At 36.4% G+C, this 21,064-nt stretch overlaps 3 protein-coding genes across 5 annotated transcripts; 2 read left to right on the forward strand and 1 right to left on the reverse strand.

The window, feature by feature from the left end:
* Positions 1 to 749: 749 nt before the first annotated feature.
* Positions 750 to 5,426, forward strand: LOC125471579. 3 transcript variants are annotated; one of them, XM_048572171.1, is made up of 15 exons: positions 750 to 1,150; positions 2,039 to 2,123; positions 2,237 to 2,348; positions 2,440 to 2,595; positions 2,848 to 2,952; positions 3,384 to 3,467; positions 3,560 to 3,675; positions 3,759 to 3,860; positions 3,951 to 4,064; positions 4,164 to 4,220; positions 4,316 to 4,382; positions 4,471 to 4,524; positions 4,643 to 4,717; positions 4,818 to 4,853; positions 5,006 to 5,426. In XM_048572171.1, the coding sequence occupies exons 1-15, from the start codon at positions 1,084 to 1,086 to the stop codon at positions 5,117 to 5,119; spliced, it is 1,344 nt and encodes a 447-aa protein (XP_048428128.1). In that variant the 5' UTR covers positions 750 to 1,083; the 3' UTR covers positions 5,120 to 5,426. The 3 variants fall into 3 exon arrangements, with proteins under 3 accessions (XP_048428128.1, XP_048428129.1, XP_048428130.1); XM_048572172.1 differs by having other exon boundaries at positions 756 to 1,088; XM_048572173.1 differs by lacking the exon at positions 2,039 to 2,123 and having other exon boundaries at positions 756 to 1,088.
* A 3,545-nt stretch (positions 5,427 to 8,971) lies between these two features.
* LOC125471611 (probable E3 ubiquitin-protein ligase XERICO) lies at positions 8,972 to 9,681 on the forward strand. Its single transcript, XM_048572249.1, has one exon. The coding sequence runs from the start codon at positions 9,099 to 9,101 to the stop codon at positions 9,483 to 9,485; it is 387 nt and encodes a 128-aa protein (XP_048428206.1). The 5' UTR covers positions 8,972 to 9,098; the 3' UTR covers positions 9,486 to 9,681.
* A 4,422-nt stretch (positions 9,682 to 14,103) lies between these two features.
* LOC125471480 lies at positions 14,104 to 17,033 on the reverse strand. The gene is made up of 2 exons (XM_048571914.1): positions 16,543 to 17,033; positions 14,104 to 15,809 (listed from the first exon to the last, which is right to left on the reverse strand). The coding sequence occupies exons 1-2, from the start codon at positions 16,621 to 16,623 to the stop codon at positions 14,712 to 14,714; spliced, it is 1,179 nt and encodes a 392-aa protein (XP_048427871.1). The 5' UTR covers positions 16,624 to 17,033; the 3' UTR covers positions 14,104 to 14,711.
* Between the last annotated feature and the right edge of the window lie 4,031 nt (positions 17,034 to 21,064).

Below are 21,064 nucleotides of genomic sequence, written 5' to 3' on the forward strand. Positions count from 1 at the left end.
AAACCAGCATTAAGCCAAAAACAAGAAGAAAAGGTTTATGTGGTTTGAAGAACCACCTTGCTCGAGTGGGAATCGGTAGTAATCCAAAGTTTATGTGGTTTGAAGAACCTCCTGACTTGTTTAGGGATATTTTGTTCGAAGATATTGAGTAAATTGCTTATGTATTGTCATTTGAGGATAGGTTTTTTTGTTTGTGCGGGACACCCTTTTCCTTTCGACTGGATTAAAAGTACTGGCAAGATTTTATCTAGATTCATTATGCACATTATCCTCAATTTGTATATATTTTGATTTATTTTCAATGAATATCGTACGTTCAATTAAAAAAAGAAAAGAAGAAAAGTCGAAAAGCAAAAGCACTAAAATGCTGTTACATTTTTCTTATGGAAATCCAATATAATAATAGAAAGAATGTAAGTGGCTTACCTATTAAGGACTCAGGAGTCTGATCATGGTCAAAATTCTAATTAAAGTCGCATTTGGAATATAAATTGGTTACTAATCCTACTAATTAGTATTTTAATTAAATTGTTTTACTGAGATCTCACGCAAATAATAACTTGTTTGAAAATACTATAAATAAATGCAAGTCAATTTTAGAAAAACATTTTATTTCATTATACAAAAATCAACAAAAAAAAAAAAAAAAAAAAACACTTTATATGATTTTAAAATTTACAAATATTTCATTTAAAGATACTTTCGATTATTTCGAAAGCACTTACAAACAAACCGAAAATAAAAACAAAATATATAAATCCCCTTTATTGTCACTTCTCCTTGTGTTTCCCTCCCGAGTCTAGACAAAGTCGTCCTCCACCATCACCTCCACCGCCCACTCAATTCAAATCACTTCCGACCGATTCGTTACGGCCGAAGTACCTGCAGCCAACCGCCGAAAAAACACGTGAACCTCAAAACCTCGGAAATATCAGGAATTATAGTCTTCTTTTCTCTCACGCTATTTGAACCCCGAGATCACACCTGAGCTCGGCAAAAGCTTGGATTCGCAGAAGGTGCTTTTCCGCGTGATTCCCAGCTCCTGAACGGCTTTTCCCTCCAGCAGATCTTGCTCAGGGCTATATGAGGTCGGTTATTTTCTCTCTCGATTCACTCGTTTCGTTTTCTGTTTGGTTACCGAGAAAATTAGGTAGAGTTCTGCTCAGCTCAACTCGGTTAAGTTATTATCTAGCTTCGAATATCATTTTTCATTTTTGTTTGAATTTTTATTTGGTTTCACTATTTACGAAGTTGCTAGATCCTTGTGCTACTCGCTTGCGATTTCGTTCGTGGATTTTAATGTTTTGATTTTTGAAGTTAATAGAGATGTTTGATCGGGAAATGTTCAATCACATGAGCTAACTTAGTAATTGGATTTATGTTTTTGTTTTCCTGGTCGTTTTGTTCGTTGTCTTTGAAATTAAGCAAGAACAGCTGTTATTATGTCGTAATTTAAGGTAGTGGGGAAGAAGTGGTCTTTGTTACTTAGTGTTTAATTCAAAGGGAGCACGTGGAGCATTTCAATGAATGGGTGTTTGATTTTGTGACTTTGTGTTAGCTGCTCATTGTCAAATGGAAGCACATGATCGCTTCGTTTCTCCGTATGTAGACGGGGATCGAGGAACGGGCACATGACTTCTTGCTTGTTGCTTCTTTATATTGTGTTTGAAGAATCCTGCTTGGTAGGTTAGGGGTATAGGTATGCGGTTTCTGCCTTTAAATGGTCAATGTATTCTCTGAATTCGATTTGAAATGCGGCGGAAAGTGAGATGTTGTTATTGAGAGAGATAAAGCGTATCCATCTTACAGCAGCTTTGGGTTGTGAGTTTCAAGTGCTACCCATCTATTAATATGGTTTGTTCATCTATTTACAAAAATGGTCGGGTCATTTTCGTAGTTGTATATTCTTGTATTACCTGAAGTAGTGTGCTCAAACTTATTTTCCTGTGTATAAGATAAACTAGGTTTTGCGTTCCTCCATGAGGGTTGTCGTTTCTTTTAAAGGAATTCGCAACTGAAAACCTGTTAAATAATGCAGATCAGCTATCGCTTTGCAGTTCATTTTTCCGTGATTGTATGTATAGTCAGAAGCTTGTAAATAACATGAGAATCCTTTCGCGCAGGTTAAATTTTGTTACAGTCTATTTCCATTGGAAGAAGTCAACTTTTGTTGCTCTTTAAGTTTATTATGGAGATCTGATCATCACTAATTACGTTTGCATGTTGTTGGCTGCAGTTCGGGTGGTAAAAAACCAAATGAGAACATGAGGCTTATTGTGACAACTTTTGTAGGTGTAGCTTTTGGATTCTTGATAGGTGTGTCCTTTCCAACATTGTCACTAACAAAGGTACACAATTTTTTTGGGTATCTGTTACACTCCTTTCGGTTGCTTACCTAGATGGCGAAACATATTTACTGCGTGTGCAATTTTGTGACAGCTGAATCTCTCATCCAGCCTTCTTCCAACTGTTGATCTTTCGTACACTGAGGACAAGAAATCAGACATCTCCAGCCAATCACATCTAAGTTCTTGGCCTTCTGAAAGGAGTAAAAATAGCTCAAGTCAAGATCAGAGTTCGAATGGCAAATCGAGGGTATACCTTCTCTCCCTGACATTAGCAGTAGTACAAGTTCGGAAATGACTGGTTTTACATCAGTATGAAAGTTTTTATGTAATGAGGGGTGTATTGAATCTTGGCTACTTGTAATACAAATGTCCAACCAGGTCTATAGTTGCAAAAAATCTGAGTGTCCTTTCCGATATAGTTGACAGCTTCTTGTTCTACCATGTAAATCCTCATTATATAGGCATTACTTATCTAGATTAACGCTTACATTCCCTGCAGATTTGGGTGCCATCAAATCCTAGAGGTGCAGAAATGCTACCACCAGGAATTGTTGCAGCCGAGTCAGACTTCTACTTGCGCAGATTATGGGGCAAGCCTAGTGAGGTGTGTATTATATTGTTTCTTATACAAGCAAAATAGTTTTAGACTCTCCGCAATGCCTAGAATGGTACAGTGGAAACTGAAGATAATGCAGAATAGTTACAGTTTCTCGGATGTCTTGAATTAATGCGTATGGGATGATGAAATATTGGTATATGGCTGTTGCAAATAAAGCTGGAAGTGGAATCTTCTGTGTTACGCATTTGATTTGTCTAGGAATTCATACCAAAGAAAATAGTTACTTTAGTATATGTATTCGTTGCCTATGACAAGAATTTTTTTTTTTTTTTTTTTTTTTAGTTTATTGAATTCTCTCTAGTCCAAGTGAGGATGCAAAGTTAAATCCTTTGTTTTCGGCGGCACACAATACCTCTGATTTTGATGTTTCGTTGTTAGTCACAGTGCAAGTCTTTTGATTAAGCTGACAATTGCAGGACTTGACCATCAAACCAAGGTACCTAGTGACATTCACTGTGGGTTTGAATCAGAAAAAGAATATTGATGCAGCAGTGAAAAAGGTTTCCATCTCTCTCTCTCTCTCTCTCTCTCTCTCTCTTTCGCTCTCCCTCTCTCTGGTGGATGTGTGTGACTAAATATATTTCTCTCACAGTTTTCAGAGAACTTTACAATTCTCCTTTTTCATTACGATGGCCAAACAACTGAGTGGGATGACTTAGAGTGGTCTAAGCGTGCTATACATATTAGTGCTCGTAAGCAGACTAAATGGTATGAACAATTGTCAACTCCTACTTTTACTTCAATAATGAATAGTTTCTCTGGTTTTTTTACTTTTAAGTATTTTGTCAAAGGTGGTATGCCAAGCGGTTTTTGCATCCTGACATTGTGGCGCCATACGACTACATATTTATCTGGGATGAAGACCTGGGAGTAGAGCATTTTAATGCAGAAGTGTGAGTTTCATTATGAAGTAATTCTTTTAGGTTGAGCTTGTTAGTCTACTAAATTAATCTCTTATGCCTTCCTTTTCAATCCAACTTCAGATACCTAAGACTAGTGAAGAAGCATGGTTTGGAGATTTCACAGCCTGGTTTGGAACCCAACAAAGGTTTAACATGGCAGATGACAAAGAGGAGGGGTGATCGTGAAGTTCATAAGTAAAATCATGGAACCTATACTGAAATATATTTATTTGTTTCGGGTTTAGTTTATGAACTATGAAGTAATCCTGTAATCCTTGTCTCGAATTGTTCCAGACAAACAGAGGAAAAACCAGGCTGGTGCACTGACCCACTTCTGCCTCCATGTGCAGCGTAAGACATTAAGAAATTGTAGAGGACATTTTAGTGCTGTTGTTTGTCTCCCCTTTTATCTGACATTTGTGTTTAATAAATTTTTCTTGATTCAGCTTTATTGAAATCATGGCTCCAGTATTTTCTCGAAGTGCCTGGCGCTGTGTGTGGCATATGATTCAGGTATTAAGGATGGATAACCTTTATAGCACTTGATTAAATTAGCCGTCTTGTTACTTAATTCTGTGATTGCTACACTTGGTGTTTGCAGAATGACTTGGTCCACGGCTGGGGTCTTGATTTTGCCCTGAGAAAATGTGTAGAGGTTGGTGACCCACTTCCTAACCTCCTTAACGTTTCTGTTTTGTTCTTTATTTCGTAATCTGCAGATGGCCGGATTTGTATGGAACTCCTAATTAAACACATTTTTTCTTTGCAAACAGCCTGCGCACGAGAAGATTGGCGTTGTAGATTCTCAGTGGATCGTTCATCAAACTGTTCCTTCATTGGGGAGCCAGGTAATTATCACTTTTTAGCGGCTGTCATCATCTCGTTTCCTTAATAAACATATTTTAGATATTGGTACGAAAAGCTTAGTTTTTTTTCGGCTTTCTGTAGGGTGAATCGCAAAATGGAAAGGCGCCATGGCAAGGGGTATGCAAGAACACTTATTCCAACGAGTCATTGTTTCGCATTTTTATCTTATAAACAGCAACTACTCACACAAAAGTATCTTATAAACAACAAAAACGCGCAATTATTTTAATGAAGTTTGCTGATATCGCTATTGTCTATACTGATTCCAGGTAAGGGAAAGGTGTAGAAAGGAATGGACGATGTTTCAGATGCGGGTAGCAAATGCAGAAAATGCGTATTTTAAGGCTATCGGTGTAGATCCTTCAAATTCGACAGCCCATTAGGGCAAACAGCAGCAATGACAGAGGTACTGTACTCAAATCTACGAGTCAGGACCACCATCTTGATTAGAGTTCTGTAAAATCCGTTATAATTTGTGATATTCATTAATTGACCAAATCTCAGAGTTCGGGCCTTGAGTAAAAACGCCAGCGTCGATTAAATCATCCCTTAGAATTTCAGCGTTTTAGTGACAACTCGTTTGAATCGGTGTAACATATTCTTATTAGGATTCATATCATTGCTCCTGTATCAGATATTGTGCTTGTTACACGTATACCAGAGACTAATAAATCGGAATTTTGGAGAGGTGATCGATTTTGCCATTGCCGGAAGCACATGAATCTTGTTTCACCTGGTTTTATGTTTCTTAAAACGACGTGAACAACTTTGTTCGTATCATCGTATCACGGTCATGTGAAAGTGCAGGAAAAATTCTTAGGAGATTATGAGTCTCATGTCTAAGATGGAAGATTACTTGAATTTTTGATAAGGAATCATTGAATAACTTAGCTGCGGTTAATGCCCGTCCCAGTTTTATTATCCCGACTATATCACGCGAGGAGAGCGATACAGAAGGAGATAGGGAACAAAGGTGGAATTGTTTTTCCCGACTTGGTCACTTTCAAAAACTTGGGATTTCATATTCACGTCACTTGGCCCGTTTGGTGAGTTGGATGGATTGGACCTTAGAATATGATTGGATTGGTAGAGACATGTAAGACAAATTTGCAACCCATACAATTATAGATTAGATATGTTGAAATATCTCACATCGACCGTATCAATGAGAAAATGAAGAGTTTAAATATCATAACCCCACTCCAACTAATACCGAGGTCTTTTGTGATAAAACTCCACACCTGACAAATTGTGCATGTGGTAATTATCAAGTTGAGGACAATATCGGTGTTGTTGGAAGTGGGCTGTATGGCCCGTCTCTTTGATAATTCTACATGGTATCAAAGCTAGGGAGCCGGTTTGTACTATACTGCCATGTGATGGGTAAGTCCCCTGGCTTCACGTGGTTGTGGTTGTCGATGTGTGGATCTCCTACGTGTGACCCACTAATTGGGTTCAACGTGAGGGGGTGTGTTGAAATCTCCCACATCCACCGTATCAATGAGAAAAGAAGAGTTTAAATATCATAACCCACTTCAACTAATACCGAGGTCTTTTGTGATAAAACTCCACACCTAACAGATTGTTTAGATGATAATTACCAAGTTGATGACAATATCAGTGTTGTTGGAAGTGGGCCGTATGACCCATCTCTCTGATAATTCTACAAGATAACCCACTTCATTATGGATTCATAACTCATCATGTCCAGTCATGTCCATCTCACATTTTGACACAACAAATAACGGATTGGACTAAAGTCTATTTTATTTGGTCACAACTTATCCCAACCAGCCCACCAAACATTGTTTGGTGGTCTAGATGAGATTGGGCCTTAGGGATAGGAATGGATTGGCAAAGACTTGTAAAACATGATTTGTAACCTATATATAAGGATAAGTTAGATAACCCACACTATTGTGGATTCATAACCTATCATGTCCACTGCTCATCTCACATTTTGGCACAACAAACAACGGATTAAACTCAAGTCTATTTTAATTAATCAGTCATCCCGCCCATCAAATGGGCCTAATATTTAAACCGGCGATGGATCCCGCCATTGCCTGGAAAACATGAATCATACTGTTGTGTTTGTTAGTTTAACCTAGAGCTGGATTGTTGTAGATTTGTCGACCACCTCATTTAACGTGACTTTGTGTTTCATGAGGAGCCAAGATTTGGCAAAGAAATTTGCTGGTATCATGGTTATCAAAAGTGTAGGAAATTCTTAGTATCTCGCAAAAGGAGATAAAAAGTCGCACGTACCGATATCCTCTGATTAATATCACTTATCAAGTTTGTATCAATGGTCGTACAAAGTGCACGAATATATTCCTAGTATAACAGGCTACATGTTTAAGATGAAATCCCTTTAAATAGGAGAAAAATTATTTAAAATTAATCAAGTGACGAGTGAGATAGAAAGAGATGATTTTAGTTCTTTATTTCTTCTTCAAAGTGGGATTTCAACCCTAAACCCTAAATTGGAGGACACTTTGCCCGCGACGGGTTTATGTAACCTCTCTTTCCATCTTAGTTGAGAGTATTGGATAATTAAAAGACCTTGCAAGTGCTTATGAGGAGTGATGTTATTCTTCGTATTGTCATGAATTTATGGTAAAACATTAACTTCTTCATGGTATTAGAAGAGATTACTTTAACATTCCGGAAGTGTATTGTGTCTCTGTCTCTCCGATTAGAGATATGAAAACGGTTACATGAATCTGGTTTCTCCAAGTTAGGCACATTTCTCTAAATAGTAGGCATCTAGCAAGCATCGAAGTTAGGAACATCTCTGAATCGCCAACAATCTTTGAAAACATGCTGCAATAACGTCAAGTATCCTGATATTTTTTATATTCTGGTGGTTTTCAATTCATCTTTTTGCCAAGAATCCCGCAGCTGATGAATGTGATGTTTCACTGCAACTGCACAAACAATTAGAAACATACAGTGCCAACTGCCTGTGTGGAAGCAAGCAGCCATAGCTGTGGCGGTATTAATCGAACCAAGTTTTGTTTTCTGGTTTTGGGAAGATGATTTTTGAGTCACAAAAAGGTGGACCACTCGCTTGGTTCCTAGAGAGAGAAAGCTAGATATCAATCACTCAGTCATCAGAATCACACCATTACTATTTATTACGTTACATGTGCATCAAACCGACACAACCCTCGCTTTTCAGACTGATTATCACCTCGTCGAGCACTGTTAAAATTTTCTTTCTTTCTGTCACTTTCTCTCAAATTTTCTTTCTTTCTGTCACTTTCTCTCAAATTTTCATCTTTGTTTTTTTTTATTTTATATACAAAGAAGTCAATAAAGATATAGATGTGACTTAACTATTCAAATAAAAAGGAACTGGCAGGACGGATAATTAGAGGAGAAAGAATCATATTCTCTATTATATTTACAAGAGAGTTGTCGGACGAAACGCAACCAAATCTTCCTAATTCCATATCATGATATAAATATTTTTCTTTAATAGTAAAATTAGAAAAAATTTCAATCTAATCTACTAACAATCTCTAAAATAGTAAAAAATTGAGGACATTATATTAGATTTAGGAAAATCCTTTTCCTTTTATTTTGTTAGAAAACAATGAATTAGACTTGGAAATAAACTATACGAAAAATAAAGTATTTAGAACTAACAAAAAAAACTTGACGTAAAAACAAATGAAGTTATATTATAAGATTGATGCAAACGACATGTTTTTAATATGATAATTTTGTTGTTGTTGTTGTTGTACATACGTAACATAAGATATGAATGCGGCTTGAATCAGTTTGACTGAATGCACATGCCTAGTTTGCATTGCCTTTGAGCTGGCTTTGCATGCTACCGCCATATTATTTTTCAGCTCCTCCTCCGGGAATTAAGAAACTTCCAGTTCCCACACACACACACACACACAATGACACAAGAACTGAAAGGTCTCCAAATCTGCCACGGCGCACAAGACACCACCACCTCATTGGCTCTCACAGAACCTCCCGCCGACACGTTGCTACGTCAAATTTATCCTTTTTGTGCCAGTGAAAATGTCAGTTCTCTCTTGCCCTTGCTGTTTTCACCCTTGTATAACAACCAAGTCACTGTCTCTCCCAAAACCCTACACGTGTCGCCACGTTTGCATCCGTGGCCACCGAACCGTGGTTAAAACTGAACCCAACCCCCATCTAACCACGGTTAACAATGTTAAGTGCCCATGCGTATTTATCAGCAGCAAAGCCCAACGTAAAACGTAAGCCCATGGTTAAAACCATTCCCAGCTTTTAGTTTTTGGCTTGTGGCTTGTGGCTTGTGGCTTGCGTGTTCTCTCTTCCTCTCTTAAGAAAATAGCAGAAGCACTGTCTCAAATGGGGCTCTCGAATTTCCCAAGTGCAGCAGAGGGCGTGCTGCCATTGCTAGTAATGAACACAGTTTTTTCCGTGGCTCTGCTAAAAAACATGGCAAGATCTGTGCTTCAAGTGATGCGTGCCAATATCAATTCCCACACTTTCGAAGAGAACTCAGATGGGTGTCCTGAGGAAATTTCTAGAGAGAGAAGAATCTCCATAACACAGTTTAAATCTTTCTGCAGAAACGGGGGAAAAACACAGTGCTGTGTCTGTCTCTGTGGGTTCGAAGCAGAGCAAGAAGTGAGTGAGTTGTCCTGCAAGCACTTCTTCCACAAAGGTTGTCTGGAAAAGTGGTTCGACCACAACCACCGTACAACTTGCCCTCTTTGCCGCTCCATTGACTGAAAAGATGAGGGTTTTTTGGTTTTTGAGGTTTGTGTGTTATGGAGTTTTGGGTTCATCAGCTGTACTTTTTTTTGCTTATATTATCTTGTTATTTTTAGCACAAATTAGAAAAAGTGTTTACCCCTTGGTTTATTTGTGTGTGCGTCCAAGTACCAAGAGGATTAAAAGATAAAAAATAAAGGAAGGAATTGGAGCATCCATTTTTTTAGGGTTTTGGTTTATCTATTGGCGTGTGTTTTCTTTTCTGCAACCAAATCTTCATCTGCAGGAGGCAGAAAAAGTATGGGACTTGGGGATTGGGAATTGGATAAATTGGATAGCTTCTTTTATCGTATTCTTAATACGGTGCGGTACACTCAAAGATTGCAACATATTAAAAATGGCTCGGGACATCATATGTGGTCGTACAAGTTATACATTTTCATGAATATTATGAGATTTGTTATATTGAGCCGTGTTTTTAATAAACTAACATATATTATGAGATTTGTTATATTGAGCCGTGTTTTTAACAAATTAAAAAACTTATCGATAACGTGGGTCTAAAGTATTTACTAGCACATAAAAAAAAAGTGGGTGTTAGCATGTCTTCAAGAATTCGGCATGTCTAATTTAGAGCATTTTCAAGAGAAATTTCAAAATTTCTGTTAAATTCGTAAGTGAAGAGTCTCAAAACAAACTATTTCAACCAATCAATTTAACTTTTAATATTCAACAAAACCACTTACTTTTAATATTCAACAACATCATTTACGTAATAATTTAATTATCAATTTTCATATCAATTAGTTTACCAAATTTAGTCTCCTGGCATCACTCTTTTCAAAACAACCTTCTCTCTTTTCCTTTTTTTCTTGCTCAATGGTTCACTATTGAATTTTATTATTTTTTCAATATTTATCAAGTAAGTAGTTGATATTTAAATTTAAAGAATGATTATTCATTTTGTTATAATAAAGATTTTTCTACAATATTTTTTAGAGTCGAATTTTTTTTAATTTGACTATTTAAAGTATAAGTTTGGTTGTTAGACAATATCCTCTTGAGATGGTCTCTGAGCCATTTGAAAAAGAGACATGTTTTTACTTTTTCTCTTGAGAAAAGTAAGTTCTTTTATAAAAAATAATATTTGATGCCTTCCTTTTTGCTTTTTTCGGTTTAGTAACTTCTATTTTTATTTATTTAGTTTTTTCTTGAGAACTTTTAGTTCAAAGTAATTATCTTCTAAACTTCTTTTGGATTTTTTCTACTATAAATCTATTTATACTGTACTAACTAAACCATAGAATGACACATGCATGCTTACTTATCGAGTATAGAAATTAAAACTATTTTGATTCTTGAGTTTTTTATGCTTATTAAAAAAATTGTTTGACATTTTGTGTTGGTTAATACATATGTAATTCAAATATTTAAAAATTATTAGAAATCAGATCAATTAGAAGAAAATTGATCTGATTTTCTTTACTTCTGTATTTTAAAGATTTATGTGATTTTCTCATTGAAATATGTACAAGAAGTCAGAAATCAGATTAATTAAGAGAAGATTGATACAATTCTTTTTCTTACTTTCCTTATTTCTATGTTTTATGATTCCTCATTTCTCTTATTTCTCTTAAATAAACATAACTCTGAATTTTAAGTGGCTCAAATATGTTAAATACATTTGTTGATTATCTTGAATTTTTCAACCGAACGCATATCTTGTTATTAAATTAACAATATCATGCGTACTCTCTAGAATTTTGCCATTCAACTCAGAATGCGTAATGTTATTCATACCATGTTTTTGTATCACATTTTCATACTATCTTAGATGACATTTGATGTGGACATTCACATCATTGAATTAATCAGATTTTTAAATTTAGTTCATTACTTAATAAACTAATAATTAAGAAAAACTAGTTAATTAAATAATGATTGTGATATAGGAGGAGTCTTTCTCCTTCATTTCCTTGGGTTTTGCAAATTTTTTAAATGATGTGGTTGTCCACATTAGATGTCACCTAAGGTGGTATAAAAATATAATATAAAAACATGGTATGAATAACATTACTATTCAAGAATTGAAACTCGAGTAGATAAAAATCAGCAACCTTGGGGTGGTATCACATCACATACCAAAAAGGCAACGTTTATTAGGTATGGAGGAAGAACACTGTCGGATTAGATTCTGATCTGAACTGCATCAACTAATTAATTTGAATGGTTGGCTTTGGTTTCTAATTTATTTTCATAGATATTTGTTCTGTGACTTATGTCGCATAAACTTGGAACTTGCACCAGAAAAAGAAACGCATCTTCGAACCTCAAAAAATGCACAATATACAAAAGGAATAAATATGCTAGGGTTGGAACTTGGAATGGATCAGAAAGTTAGGTCTGCACCATGATGATTCGCTTTTGCTCTGCCAAATTCTTATTTTTACAAAATAATATGATGTTGGGTCGATAATTTAGATTAGCAATTTGACAACGAAACATAAATTTATTCATATTGCAGTTGGTTAAATAAGAAAAAATAGAAATGGATGGAAAGAGGAAGAGTAAAAAAACCTTAACACAGATCAGTACAAACTTAAAGCTGTAATTTCATCTATAAGAAATCATTAGCAGTACATACCAAATCTGAGGTACAAATGTCAAAAGCAATCTGATCGCTTTTACATTATTTAGTTGGTAACTTATAAAGGACTATATATAATAATTAACCTTGGATATAAACAAGGGGGTTTGAGCCTAATCATTTCTCATGCTTTGCTGGTTCACGAGGAATTTCTTGTGCTCAAACTTAATGAACTCCTCAGCTTCCTCGTCGACATCCTCCATCTGGTCACGAGCCACATAATGTGTCACGGGTGCCCTCCTCGTTGTCCTTGGTGCTTCAGCAACACGATCCACATACTCATCGCTGAACTTCACATGGTGTTTTGGTATATGTTGGGTACGAGTAATGAACCTATTAGGCATAGGATCTGATAACAGTATACCAAGCTTAACAGTTTGTGATCCTGTGGTTGTAATTGTAACCAAGCTCTTCTGGCGAATGATACCATGTAAATGTAACAGCAAAGATGAAAAATTGTATTCTTGCAGAAGAATTCAGAGAGAGAGAGAGAGAGAGAGAGAGAGAGAGAGAGATTAGACGGAGAAAGGTGTTTTTCATTAACAGTTTTTTTCTTAACTAATTACAATGGCAGTTATCAAAGGTATATATCTAGCAAGGTTGCTTACTCTTTAAGCTTTTACAACTTTGTGTTGAATCATTTTGCCATTTCTGTTAAAACATTACAAAGTGATGGAGGAGGTGAATATATTAGCAAGCCATTTCAACAGTTTCTTTTGAATAAGGGTATTAAACACCAACTATCATGTCCATATACCCTTGAAAAAAATGGCTTAGCTGAAAGGAAGTATAGACACATTGTTGAAATAGCTATAACCCTTTTACAAACTGCCTCATTGCCTCCAAACTTTTGGTCCTTTGCTTGTCAAGTTGCTGTCTACCTCATCAACAGAATGCCAACACCAACACTAAATTAAAGCTTTTTATTTATAGTTTTGGACATTTCGGTACATTGTTACCCTAAAACATCAGTGCAGAGAAGTTTGCAATGACTTGACACTTATCTTTTTAAGCTCCCTTTGATATCCACTCAGCTTTCCAGACCCCATTGCGTTTGCATCTCACATTGTCATCAAATCCATGGCAGTACTGAAGGCCATGATCCTCATCACAGTCACCCCATATCCTGCGCTCGTATCTGGTTTCCTGCACTCTCATCGTTGCCGGAAGACGATGCACCTCCTGGAAACTAGCTTCATATTCAGCATTCTCCAATTCCATTAATGCAGTGTTGAAGTTCATAGCACCACCAGCACCAAGTGAAAACTCGGGAAGTAACTTTTGGCCAGACCATCTGTATTGGTTTGTGTTTTCAGCACGCCAGCTGCCGCCATGCAGCTGCAGAACCTGCCTCCCGTCAAACATGGAATTTCGCTTTATGAACTGAGAGTCGAGGAGTAATGAAGGCACAATTGGCACACCTGAAATATGGTTGCTGTGATAGTGATAGTCATCTTTTGAGTCCCAAGCTGCCTCCTTGTGCATGGAGTAGCTGCTCTCTTGAACCTCTTGGCGCATGCCGTAGCTCTGCTGCTGCTGCGGAAACCCGAAGGCACGACGCATTTTTCTTCCGATCGCTGCGTATATCTGCATGATTTAAAACTGGGTTCTCTCCCTCTTGTTTGGGTGCTATTTATAAGGTTTGTTTTGAATGTAAATAAAAGTTGTAATTTGTTAAGAATGCATATCAAATCCGTATATTTAGTTTGATAAGGTATGGATAGCATTGAACATATTCCAGTCAATTGGATAATAAAATAACTACACCAGAAAAGGGATAGATTCTCATTGTAGCTAAGGATCCTTATTTCATTTTCAAGAAAAGAACAGGGCGAATGCATCATGATTTTTTGAACATTTGATTAACTAGATATCCACCTGACTCGAACGAAAGAGATTTACGTAAAGTGGCGCCCCTGGTGTAGGTAAGCCCTTCCCGACTTGAGCACAAACCATAAAAATCGAAACTCGACAAAGAAAACAAACAACTTGCAGGGCAATGCATATCATTGACATAACCAATGGAGAACAAAAATATTAGTTCCACTGAATATCTTGAACCAAAAGGAGCAGGACAGGTAAACAGAACATGCAAAATTGCACATACTGCACTATCTAGCGATGCATTTTGATCAATAAGAAGATCTACAAGCAATTCAGATGTCACAAATAAAGTCAGTTCATCGCATAAACGAAGAATTTGTCTCATAAACAAAACTTCCCAGCAAGGGGAATGCAGGGCTGTTGTACTATCTTTTCGGGGTATCTGGGGAATCACACGATACACCAGCACGTTGTGAAACTGCTCCCAGCACAGCAGGCTCCCTCTCGGTAGATACTAGATAGACATGCTCCACTTATACTAAACCCAACTCCGGGAAAAGTTATGTACAAAACCATTACCCTAAGAACTCATGAGTTTGTCCAGCCCCCAAACATTTCCAAAGAATGATGTAAATTTAGCCGAGCATGAGGCACAGCTATGTCAGCGACACACCAGTCATCATTGTTCAGTCGAACCCTTCGTGAGTAGTCACAGAAGCTGCATGGCCAACTATCTTTACAGAAACAGACATCAAACCTTGCTGAAACAAAGGTCACTCACTCTCTCTTCTGCAATTCCCAGGCAAGAGAAATTTATACTTCTGTGCATTCTCCAACAGAAAGGAAGGAAGATGGACACCAGAGAAGGAATGAGGAATAGGTCCCATTTTCCCGATGATTTCCTTGAACGTGTACTCTTCGGGAAGCATATCAAATAAATCAGACCCCTTGCAGATCACTTTCTGAACTCTTGTTGGGTTTAGATACTTTGAAAACCTGACTCTATCATAATGGCTGTATGCTTTCATCTTGAAGATGAACTCACTGATATAGCGGAAACAAAAGCTACAATGCCACCCTGCATCTGCTAAGATGTCATCCGTCTGCCGATAGTGCGCATATTTCGTCACCCCTTCCCGATACCTGTGTACTGAAGCTCTCCAACTGTTATTGTCCACCAGAAACTCAAAGGAATAGAGATAGTTCTTCAACTGAAGATGTAAGATTTGAGGAACTTCGTCACACCACCTCAAAAGATTGATGGTGTGTCTGCTTGGGATCTCATCAACGTCAGACATTATCAACAAGTCGTCCTCGGTAATACCAGCTATTTTGAGAAGCTGGTCCAGTGCTACTCGTTGATACGCCTCCTCAACAAATGGATTTTCACCTCTCTTGAATCTTCCTCCAAAAGTTCCATAAGTTAACCGGGGCTCCACAAACTTGAACTGCTCGCGATAATGGGAGAAGAACAGAGGCTTTGGAAATCCGGTAAATGTTGAATTTGACTCAAGGAGAACAAACTGTGTTATGTAGGGATACAATTCTTTCCATCTTATGGTAAGGATGTCCATCTCATTACTGAACAACACAGCATCAAAGACACGCCTAGGGTACTCACGGATCCCCCAACCATGAAGCTTGCAGAGGTTCTCCATGGACACATTCTCGTGATAGTAGTGTGGAATATCATGGAAAGGTTTGGGTGGCGATTCCCATAGCGGCCGCAAGAAGTATGAGATCTTCTGTCCATGCACGTAAATGCCAAAGATACACAACGGAACAAGTGTAAACAGAATGAGGAGAACTTTGAAGTCAAATCCACGTAGAATGCAGCGAACTCTTGCCATGCTCAACATTCTGCCTGATTCCTGCACAATCGTAAAGGCAATATTTGTCAGACGCAAGACAAACGTGAAATCCACCGATCAAGAAATTCCAAGAAATTGCAGTAATTCAGGCATAGATTCAATGCACAATCAATTCACAACACAAACACAATGGCAGATGATAATACTCCAAATAATTCTTAATTTACAAGCGATGATCTTTTCGATAAAAATATGACAGCTATAATATCTTTTTAATTAGCAAAAACAATTGTCAATTCCAAACCAAAGGCTGAAAATAATCCGATACCTAAAATTCAAGAAAATTCCAGTACAAAGGTGTAATGGATCGAAAAACAAAGACCTCTTGTTATGCAAAATTTCAAATTAACAAAACATGGATTAGGAAAATCCATCCGATCTGATTACCCATACTTCATGAAAAAACACACAGATTACCTTTGGTTGCAGAATACTCAGGGAAACAAGTCAAAAACTTTTATTCATAAAATGGGTTAAATACTAAAATTCCCCCAAAAAATTGCATAGGAAATAACTTACAAAAAGTTCATAGCTTTTTAACTCAAATTTCCGGATATACCAAATTTTCACAATTTCCCAACAATCCCATTGCTGCTACATTACCAGAGCAACCAAATACGCAAACCCAGAAAACAAAAACAATCAAATCACCAAACAATATACACAGAAGAACAAAAAGCACCAAACTTTAATTCAAAAAAAAAGAAAAAAAAAAGTACAGAAATTTAAGTACCTGGCCGCAAACATTGTCGCAGATATCATCAGTCTTCTTGGAGCAGTACTGGCCTCCTCCCTCGCCCATCATCCACCACATTCTGTATCTTCCTCCTCTCAGTACCTCCACGACCCACCGGAGTTCCGACCACGGCAGATCGATCGGGCTTGTAAAATTACCAGAATGTCCCACCAGAAAGCCGATGGCAAAATCGAAACTTTATCCCAGATTTGTTTGCTTCCCCCGATCTCCTGTGGTTAAGCAGGCAAGCTGAAGCTTGTGTGTCACTCGGGAAGAGAATCAACAGATCAGAGATGCCTAAGAATTTCCAAAAGTATGAGCCTTTTTTGTTGGGTTTGAGAGAAAAAAATGAAAGAGAAGTGGAAGAAGGGAAGGGGAAAGGAGGGCGTTGTGTGTTTGTGGGCTGTGGCCTCTCTGGTATTGGGTGGCAGTTGTCCTCACAACGCAACACTCAAACATCTACACCGAATTGAGCCGTTTCACTTGTCGTCTACCCCACACCTCCCCTCCTCCTCTTAACTTATATTTTCTTTGAAATTCACATCTAAATACACTAAATTTATCAATAATAATATTTAGACTTAGTTTTTAGGGTTGATTGCAAATTTGGATTCATTGTCGACAAGGGATATGGTAATTTTATTTTTTTTTGAATGAAATGATAGGGTTAGCAAGTTAAATGTTAGATTAGTCATCGATGAGATTTGAATCCATGCATGCAAAGGCACAAAAAGAAAACTTTTTGTTATAAATGGTTCAAATTATTCGTGTTTTGATCAAGGTACGGTCTCCTGTTGATATTTTCTAATGACAGAAATTGATGAGACCTCTAAGCCTTGTATATTATTGTAGTTTTCCTTTGTTGGGCGTTTGGTCCCATTGTTTAAAAAGAAAACTTTTCTTGTGTCTTAGTGTAGAGACTTTTGCTACTTGGCGACTTAGCGGGTGCGAAAATCACTTTTACAAACACAATTAAATTGCACTCCAAATTTAGTTTGTTTTCTTGTTGGATTTTGATTAGACACGAAGAAATTCATGTATCGTAGTTAGTCTCGGAATTTTAATATTTGAGTCGTATTGTGAAAAAACAATTGAAACTTTGTATCCCTTATTGAAAAGTACTCCAAACGTTAAATGTAGTTTGTAATTCTTTTATTCCTCAAATATTAATAATTCTTATTCAAGTAGTAATGTGAAATATTTGAAACATTGTATATCTTATCAAAATCTTAATAATTCAAGTAGTAGGGTTTTGGACATAACAATAGTTCTGCCATAATATTTATGCTCTAAGACGTACGACCTATGTGATATATATTTAACACCCTCTTATATTAGAATGATCAACTTTTACTATCGTGAAATTTTTTTTTTTTATAATTTTTTTGTCAAATATTATCTTGACGTTGAGTGCCTTATTCTCAGTTGTTAAGAGTCGAGAGATATTGTTGGTCTCAAATAAGTATGTTTTAATATGTTATCTAATTAATTATTTTCTTCTTTAAGGAAGAAAAGAAAAAAACTAATTTTTCCTTTTATCTTGATTTTACAACAATACCCATGTACTCGTTTCCATAATCCGGGAAGTGACAGGGGGAGGTGAGGGCGTTGATGTCATTGTGCGGAGGAGGTGTGGGAGCACATGGGAAGGGAACGGTATTAGCCGGGTTCACGTTAGCCGCGATTTTTTAGTGTGTCTAAAACACAAGTTGAAACTGAAACGTTATATGTTTTTATACAATTGAAAGAATGTATTTTGTTTCAATGTTTTTCTAATTGTACAATAACATGAGTGTTTTAACACGTGTTTTTGATACGTTAAAAAACTTAGCGTGGATGGTGAAAAGTCGGTTTGTTTCAATGGGTGGGGGGGCCACGCGGTGCTGTAAGTCTGTGACTGGCTCTCCCCATGACAATAACGCCATGACGATGTGTCGCCCCTTTTTGATTTTGCTGACAATTGGTGCGTTGTTACTTCCAGCCAGCCGGGTCTCGTTAGGGAAACGTGGCTCGCTGTCCTTGGGTGATAACATCTTGTTTAGGAGAAATTTTTAGTTATGACAGGATTACAGATGGTAGGTACATCACGTGTTTTTATGTAAGTGGTGATAAATTTTATTTTTTAAATTATTAATTTTTTAACATACATATCATACCATTTATATAGCGACACGTGATGTATTATCATCTGTGATAACCACACTAAAAAATCTCTCCTCGTTTAGTGCCGTATATTTCTAGGTCGGAGACCTTTTTGGGCCCTTCTTGGGCCTTGGATCTAACAGATTAGTGAAATCCAACTCTATATTACACTGTGAGGGAAACTCGATACTTATTATACTGCAAGATATTTTATATCTGAATATTTTCAACCGTTAAATCTGTAATAATATATAATGGACGAAATTTAACGGTTGAAAATTCTGAAGTGTTTAAGGAGCTCGTGGGTCCCACCGCGAGGGTTACCTTTCGTTGGATTGATTAGGTTTCCAATGGAGGGGTTAGATTGGAAGATATGGTGGTAGGTGACAAGAATATTAGAGGCCATTTGATGCCAGAGCAGCACATTGGTTATATAATCATTGTACATTCATTGTTTTACACTATAAAATTAAAATATCTTGATCAACTAGGCATTATTTATTAATAATTTAATTACTCTTAACTAATTAAGTCGTCTTTATTATTATTATGTTTCCCAATAATCCTTAACTGCTCTATCTTTTCTTTCAGTTTTTTAGGGTTTATGGTTATGAATATGCGTGAAAGGTGGTGACTATGGAGAAAATTTTTATTGTGATTGAAACACGGATAATATATCAAGTGCTTTTATATAAGTGGTAAAAAATTATATTTTTTAAGTTATTAATTTTTTAATACACATATCTCACAATTTGTATAGTAATACATCGGTACCATCCGTGTTCCAATCACATTCAAAAATATCTCGTGACTTTGGTGGAAGGGGTTACCAAAGTCCTTGCCAAATTATTCCTCTCTCCCTCTTTCTAATATTGTTCTTTCAATGGTTTAGGTCATTATTTTATAATTTCTTTTATAATAATTTAAAATTAAAATGCATCTTCGTTCTCTGTTTCTACTTTGTAATCTCAAAAACATGTTGCAATTTTGTTACTCAAAAATGTCGGATACAAAAACGTCACATTGAATATATTCATGAAGCCATTTAATTTAAACATCTCATTCTCCAAAATCCAAATTATCAAGCAAGTTACTTTCTTTGGCAAACAACATTTCTACGTACTTTGATCTTTACTTTCAAAATCCTTATTAAATAGTTTTCATACTAAGGACAACTAAGATGGGTGGACAATTCAACCAATCATTGTTTGGTCTAAATCCTTTTGTTTTTTGGGGCAATTTTTCGGTCTAAATCCATAAACAAGTAGTGTTTGTTGCGGGTTGGAACGATTCCAGGACGACGGGTCAACTGCAAACTAGGATATGAATCAAAATCCATCCAAAAAACCCTAATCTATGAGTCAATGTGCTACTACTAAACATTATATCGACCCAAATTCCGAATTAAAAATAAATAAAATAGCTGAGTCTTCTCTCTCTTTGTTGGACTTTAGTCTCTTTCATTTGGAAGCATATTGTCTGTCTTTCTGTTTGGATGCTCTTTTCTTTTCTTCTTATTTGTGCGGTCCCGGTTAAGCCACGTCAATATTTTATATTCCTATTACTTTTTGTCTTATTATCTCTATAAAAAAATTAATACAAATGTTAACGTGGTTTAATCGTGACTATACAAAATAAAAAGGGATTGGAAGCACATCCAAATAGGAAGCAGACAATCTGCTTGCCTTTCATTCCTGCGTTTTTCACCGTGACTCATAATCTGCCATATGTGGAGCATGCAGCAGCTGACACGTCAAAACCCCAGTTATTACGAATGTTAATCATTGTTAATTAGTGAAAATAACGTTTAATCTTAAAAAATGAACGTTAATTATTTAGAAATTAGCAACGGTTCGTAATAATTGGTTTGCTGAGTTGTGCATCGACTTGATTTAAACGTTAATCTAGACCATAGAGTACGGAATCTAGTGTTTGGAGCAACGACCCAAGACTCACGTCAACTAGAATAGGATTATACTTTTTTGACCTAACCAAAAAAGAAAAACCTTAATTTGCATCTTCGCTTGAGTAATACTTTGAACTTTCATTATTCTCAGGAAACACAGTCCTCATTCATTTTTAACGTGACATTATTTTACTGTATAAATTGAAACTTTTTATTTTGTGTAATTATCATCATTTAAAGGCTAATTCAAAAAAAGTTCATTTAATTTGAAAACCGTTATATGTCGAATAAATTAATAATCAAACGTCTCAGTTTGAGTAAATTTCTCTAGCTAATGATTTTTTCTTGCACAACAATATATAGTTACACTAAAAGGAATGGTTGCGAACTCATCGTTCATAAAATTTGAACATAGTAAAACTTTTCACTTATCAATGATGATCATTTAGATGATAATAAAAGAATTAAATG

This window comes from the organism of the source record quoted next, unplaced genomic scaffold (assembly GCF_019419815.1).
Source record: "Pyrus x bretschneideri cultivar Hongxiangsu unplaced genomic scaffold, Pyrus_bretschneideri_v1 Contig6, whole genome shotgun sequence".
Lineage (NCBI taxonomy): Eukaryota > Viridiplantae > Streptophyta > Magnoliopsida > Rosales > Rosaceae > Pyrus > Pyrus x bretschneideri.